General features: G+C 46.6%; 1 protein-coding gene across 1 annotated transcript; it reads right to left on the bottom strand.

Annotated features, from left to right (window-relative positions):
* Positions 1–928: 928 nt before the first annotated feature.
* LOC129705543 (dispanin subfamily A member 2b-like) lies at positions 929–3,262 on the bottom strand. Its single transcript, XM_055649115.1, has 2 exons — positions 2,885–3,262; positions 929–1,199 (listed from the first exon to the last, which is right to left on the bottom strand). The coding sequence occupies exons 1-2, from the start codon at positions 3,086–3,088 to the stop codon at positions 1,041–1,043; spliced, it is 363 nt and encodes a 120-aa protein (XP_055505090.1). The 5' UTR covers positions 3,089–3,262; the 3' UTR covers positions 929–1,040.
* Between the last annotated feature and the right edge of the window lie 3,545 nt (positions 3,263–6,807).

Raw genomic sequence — 6,807 nt, 5'->3', positions numbered from 1 at the left:
CAGGCCCTTCGGCCCACCGAGTCCGTGCCGACCAGCGATCCCCGCTCACTAACACTATCCCACGCACACATACCAGCGACAATTCACTGAAAGCAATTTACCTACGAACCTGCACGTCTTTGGAGTGTGGGAGGAAACCGGAGCATCCGGAGAAAACCCACGCGGTCACATGGTGAACATACAGACTCGGTGCAGGTATCAACCGGGTTTATGGCGCTTTGAGGCAGCAGCTGCGCCACCATGGCCGCCCCTTTCAACATGTCAGTGGTTCCACACTCTGGGCTGTCTCCAGTAACAGGTGGAGGATTGGTAGGAACTCAGTCACCTCTCCCCAGATGCCAACTTACCCACCTCCCTCCCTCCGTGTGTAGCTACCCGCCCCCTCCACACCCCCCCCCCCCCCCCACCCCCTCCGTGTCTCCCCCCCCCCCCCCCCCCCCCCAGCGTTCTGGCTCCGCTCCCCACACGTGTCACGACCACAGATGTGACTCACAGCAGGTTTATTGGAAAACTGACCAAACATTAAACATCTGACAAAGCAGCTCTGGGTGACAGCAGTGTGGGTTTAACCCACGGGGGGGGGGGGGGTATGGGTGACAACATCTGGGTTTAACACCCCCTCCACCACCCCCTCCCTCCGTGTCTCCCCCCAACAGTGTGGTTCAACCAGCGGGGGGGGGTTATGGTGGCTCCGCTCCCCACACACGGGGGGGCGGGGGGTCTATGGGTGACACAGATGGTTTACTCACAGCAGGGGGGGTTATGAGTGAAAACAGTGTGGGTTAAACACACGGGGGGGGGTCTATGGGTGACAGCAGTGTGGGTTAAACACACGGGGGGGGGGTCTATGGGTGACAGCAGTGTGGGTTTAACACACGGGGGGGTCTATGGGTGACAACAGTGTGGGTTAAACACACGGGGGGGGGGGTAACACACGGGGGGGGGTCTAGTTTGAAGCAGCAACTCCACATTAAACTTGAAGCAGGGCGAGGGAAGGAAACCAGAGTTGTTCTCGATGAATCGCTGGCCGCGACGACACGTTATCTGGGGCGGAGATGGATCACCCCACTGATCGCCAGCGCAACCACGGTGATCACCAAGGCGATTGTCAGCAGAGTGGCGGCCAGGTTCAGTGCCTTGGAGGTGGCACCGTAGTGGTTGGCGCTGTAAATATCTCCCAGCATTTTCCGATCTCGGGCCTGCAGGGAGACGGCAACGGAACAGTGAGAATGCGGGAGACAGACACGGACATTCCAGCTATCAGCAACGTCAGTCAGCGGGAACAGTGGACCCAAAACCCTCAACACCAACTGGAGCCAGCACCGTCCATCAGAGCAGCAGATGGATACTTCTAACACACACACATAGCACAGAACAGACCCTTAGCCCGGACTAGGATGCCAATTAACTAACCCTATCTGCTTGCTCGTGATCCCTGTTCACGTATCTATCCAAATATTGCTGTTGTACCTGAAGTTCAGTACGAACCAATTACGCTGAATGTAGTAGGGAAGATTGTACAAACGAGTTATCCAGATTCAATTGCTGGGTCAATGTTTGGTGGAACACTACCCATTAAAAATAGATTTACAAGAAACCTGCTTCGTTGACAGAGACGGAAAAATCATTTTGCTGCATCCTGAATTTCCTTGGTGTATCCTGGCGATCTGCAAGAGCTGGATCAGCTGAACTGAAAAGCTGACTTTTGTCAGATCCAACCTCTGCTGGAAGCTTTGCAGAACATCAAATAAGAAGCTACTGACTCCCATTGCCATAATACTAGTTATTTTCCTGTAAACTGCATCATGTGCACGGTTTAAACTTCTGAAATCCAAGTTCTACCCTATAAGTAACGAGGAGAGCACACCTGTAGACATCAAGGAAGAGAACCAGAACTTCATTTCCTGAGAATCAGTTTAAAGGGGATTGGAAAGACAATATTTAATGCAGAATTGGAAAAGCGTCTACGTCACGGCATCTCACCGGAAAATCAAATATCTGCAAATGATTTTTCCACAAATCATAGATGGCGGATTCCTCCTTCATCCCTTTCCCGCCGCTTCATCCAACCCAGTAATTATACATTTCACTCAATGCAGATAGACACAAAATTCTGGAGTAACTCAGCGGGGCGGGCGGCATCTCTGGAGAGAAGGAATTGGTGACATTTCGGGTTGAGACCCTTCTTCAGACTAAAATGGATGCAGTTTCCATTGTTTGGGTTAAACCAAAATTGAACATCACCCTTCGTGTTTCTTGAAGGCTCTTTGCCCTTCCTAAACTAAGGACCAACTTTGTTTTTTCTCCAGTTTCGCCCTTGCCCGGGGCTACAGAGGAGACGACCCCCCCTGCCCTTCCCTCTGTATTTAGGGATAGGTCGCATCAGGCCCTGAGGATCATGTGATAGTAGAATTTGGCCATTCGGCCCATCAAGTCTACTCCACCATCCAATCATGGCTGATCTATCTCTCTCTCCCTCCTAACCCCATTCTCCTGCCTTCTCCCCATAACCTCTGACACCCGCACTAATCAAGAATCTATCTATCTCTTAAATATATTCACTGGCTAGTCCTCCACAGCCGTCTGTGACAACGAGTTCCACAGATTCACCACCCTCTTGAGGACTTACCCACGAACGAGTTTCAAGACCCTCAGAATAAACCCTTATCCGTCTCCCTGGTCTCGCCACCACTCATGTCCCTCTCACTAAAGCAAACTTCTCGATGAAAGCCCTCGCCCACTTCCTCTGGATTGGGCCGGTCCACGGATAGAAGAGTTTCAGAAGGGTACGGACCAAACGCGTGGAATTGGGACTGGATCAGCGCGGCGGTTTGGTCAGCGCGGCGGGCCCGTTTCCTTGTTCTGAAATCGGTGACGAACTTACCTTCACGGAGAAGGCCAGCGCCATGAAGCCGAGACAGCAGAAATTGCAGTAAACAAAGTTGAACATGGACCAGAGGAAGTGGTCCTTGACGGGCAGGGGTTCAGTGGCGATATGGACCATGGTGGCGGGAATCTCGGGGCAGCGGCCCTTGCCCGGTGACTGCTGATCATTCTCCACCAACGCCTGGTTCATTCTGGACTCCATTACAGCTCGGACAATGGGCAGATTCTCTGTCGCTGTTGTTGTCGAGGGAGCTAGCAGGCACTTTGTGGAGCAGTGCACTAAACACCACACCCTGTTGTCAACGAGCTAATTGGAGCTGCACACTGCATCCACAATTCCTCCAGCTACTTCCTTCAAAAACAAGTTCCGAGTTCACCGCGGTGGTTGGTCAGTCAGTATCTCTCCCCCCCACACCTCCACTGGCAAACTCAAGGCATTTGCCTATTTCAATCAATACCGATTTATCTCCCAAAAAGCTTTCTGACTATCTGATAACAAACTTTATCTGGGATTATATAACTCATAGAATTCATAAACGACATTTATGTAAACCTACAGAACACGGTGGATTGGCTCCCTCAACTTTGTTTTCTATTACTGGGCAACTAATATAAATAATGTATCCACTGGATGGATGATACGTGTCAATAAGTAATCTGGTTAAAAATGGAGAGGGAAGATTGTTCGCCGTTCAACATAGGCGCGATTCTTCTTTCTCCAATACATCTGAATAATTGGGGGACCAATATCCTGGCGGGGAAATTTGCAAAGGCTACTGGGGAGACTTTAAACTAGAATGGTTGGGGCGAGGGACTCAAATAGAGAAAGCTAGTAGACAGAATGGGAGGCAGGAAGCAGAAAGGGGAAGCACTCGGACACAAGAGGAGAAAGAAAAAAAAGGAAATAAACAGAGAATAAGAGGCGGGGGTTTCTTAAATGTGCATATTTTAATGCTAGGAGCATTGTAAGAAAGGTGGATGAGCTTAGAGTCTAGATAGACACCTGGAAGTATGATGTTGTGGCGATCAGTGAAACATGGTTGCAGGAGGGCTGTGATTGGAAACTAAATATTCCAGGATTTCGTTGCTTCAGGTGTGATAGAATTGGAGGGGCAAGAGGTGGAGGTGTTGCATTGCTAGTCAGGGAAGATATTACAGCAGTGCTTTGGCAGGATAGATTGAAGGGCTCATCTAGGGAGGCTATTTGGGTGGAATTGAGAAGTGGGAAAGGTGTAGCAACTCTTATAGGGGTGTATTATAGACCGCCAAACGGGGAACTAGAATTGGAAGAGCAAATATGTAAGGAGATAGCAGATATTAGTAGTAAGCACAAGGTAGTGATTGTGGGAGATTTCAACTTTCCACACATAGACTGGGAAACACATTCTGTAAATGGGCTGGATGGTTTGGAGTTTGTAAAATGTGTGCAGGATAGTTTTTTGCAGCAATACATAGAGGTACCTACTAGAGGAGGGGCAGTGCTGGACCTCCTGTTAGGAAATGAGACGGGACAGGTGGCGGAGGTATGCGTTGGGGAGCACTTCGGGTCCAGTGATCACAATACCATTAGTTTCAATATAATTATGGAGAGGGTCAGAACTGGACCTAGGGTTGAGATTTTTGATTGGAGAAAGGCTATCTTTGATGAGATGCGAGATGATTTAAAAGGAGTGAACTGGGGACATTTTGTTTTATGGGAAAGATGTAGAAGAGAAACGGAGGACATTTAAAGGGGAAATTTTAATAGTACAGAATCTTTATGTTCCTGTTCGGTTGAAAGGAAACAGTAAAAATTGGAAAGAGCCCTGGTTTTCAAGGGAAATTGGACATCTTGTTCGGAAAAAGAGGGAGATCTACAATAATTATAGGCAGCATGAAGTAAATGAGGTGCTTGAGCAGTATAAGGAATGTAAAAACAATCTTAAGAAAGAAATTAGAAAAGCTAAAAGAAGATATGAGGTTGCTTTGGCAAGTAAGGTGAAAATCAATTCAAAAGGGTTTCTACAGCTATATTAATAGCAAAAGGATAACAAGGGATAAAATTGGTCCATTGGAGAGACAGAGTGGACAGCTATCTGCAGAGCCAAAAGAGATGGGGGAGATATTGAACACATTTTTTTCTTCGGTATTCACCCAGGAGAAGGATATTGAATTATGTGAGGTAAGGGAAACTAGTAGAGTGGCTATGGATACTATGAGGTTCAAAGTAAAAAAAGTACTGACACTTTTGAAAAATATAAAAGTGGATAAGTCTCCAGGTCCTGACAGGGTATTCCCTAGGAAATTGAGGGAAGTTAGTGTAGAAATAGCCGGGGCTCTGACAGAAATATTTCAAATGTCATTAGAAACGGGAATAGTCCCCGAGGATTGGCGTACTGCGCATGTTCTTCCATTGTTTAAAAAGGGTTCTAAGAGTAAACCTAGCAATTATAGACCTGTTAGTTTGACTTCAGTGGTGGGCAAATTAATGGAAAAGATACTTAGAGATAATATATATAAGCATCTAGATAAACAGGGTCTGATTAGGAACAGTCAACATGGATTTGTGCCTGGAAGGTCATGTTTGACTAATCTTCTTGAATTTTTTGAAGAGGTTACTAGGGAAATTGACGAGGGTAAAGCAGTGGATGTTGTCTATATGGACTTTAGTAAGGCCTTTGACAAGGTTCTTCATGGAAGGTTGGTTAAGAAGGTTCAATTGTTGGGTATAAATGCAGGAATAGCAAGATGGATTCAACAGTGGCTGAATGGGAGAAGCCAGAGGGTAATGGTGGATGGCTGTTTATCGGTTGGAGGCAGGTGACTAGTGGGGTGCCTCAGGGATCTGTGTTGGGTCCTTTGTTGTTTGTCATGTACATCAATGATCTGGATGAAGGTGTGGTAAATTGGATTAGTAAGTATGCAGATGATACCAAGATAGGGGGTGTTGTGGATAATGAAGAGGATTTCCAAAGTCTACAGAGTGATTTAGGCCATTTGGAAAAATGGGCTGAAAGATGGCAGATGGAGTTTAATGCTGATAAATGTGAGGTGCTACACCTTGGCAGGACAAATCAAAATAGGACGTACATGGTAAATGGTAGGGAATTGAAGAATACAGTTGAACAGAGGGATCTGGGAATAACTGTGCATCGTTCCTTGAAGGTGGAATCCCATACAGATAGGATTGTAAAGAAAGCTATTGGTATGCTAGCCTTTATAAATCAGAGCATTGAGTATAGAAGCTGGGATGTAATGTTAAAATTGTACAAGGCATTGGTGAGACCAAATCTGGAGTATGGTGTACAATTTTGGTCGCCCAATTATAGGAAGGATGTCAACAAAATAGAGAGAGTACAGAGGAGATTTACTAGAATGTTGCCTGGGTTTCAACAACTAAGTTACAGAGATAGGTTGAATAAGTTAGGTCTTTATTCTCTGGAGCGCAGTAGGTTAAGGGGGGACTTGATAGAGGTCTTTAAAATGATGAGAGGGATAGACAGAGTTGATGTGGACCAGCTTTTCCCTTTGAGAATAGGGAAGATTCAAACAAGAGGACATGACTTCAGAATTAAGGGACAGAAGTTTAGGGGTAACATGAGGGGGAACTTCTTTACTCAGAGGGTGGTAGCGGTGTGAAATGAGCTTCCAGTGGAAGTGGTGGAGGCAGGTTCGTTGGTGTCATTTAAAAATAAATTGGATAGGCATATGGATGAGAAGGGAATGGAGGGTTATGGTATGAGTGCAGGCAGGTGGGACTAAGGGAAAAAAGTTGCTCGGCACGGAGTTGTAGGGCCGAGATGGCCTGTTTCCGTGCTGTAATTGTTATATGGTTATATGGTTATAAATCAATGTATGAGAACAATCCGATAATCCATAGCACCCTAGGAATCTGGAAACAGTTGAAATCAACTTTCAAATTGAGAAATTTCTCTCTCCTGT

Source organism: Leucoraja erinacea, chromosome 18, assembly GCF_028641065.1.
Source record: "Leucoraja erinacea ecotype New England chromosome 18, Leri_hhj_1, whole genome shotgun sequence".
NCBI classification, from domain to species: domain Eukaryota; kingdom Metazoa; phylum Chordata; class Chondrichthyes; order Rajiformes; family Rajidae; genus Leucoraja; species Leucoraja erinaceus.
Note: the sequence above shows the minus strand (reverse complement) of the source record. Positions and strands in the feature narration are given on the sequence as shown.

What these genes read in the sequence shown, in the direction of transcription:
- LOC129705543 (XM_055649115.1), bottom strand. Translation starts at nt 3,088, where the DNA reads ATGGAGTCCAGAATGAACCAGGCGTTGGTGGAGAATGATCAGCAGTCA. An exon ending in CGCTGGCCTTCTCCGTGAAG is followed by an intron (nt 1,200 to 2,884) that starts GTAAGTTCGTCA and finishes GTCTCCCTGCAG; the next exon opens with GCCCGAGATCGGAAAATGCT.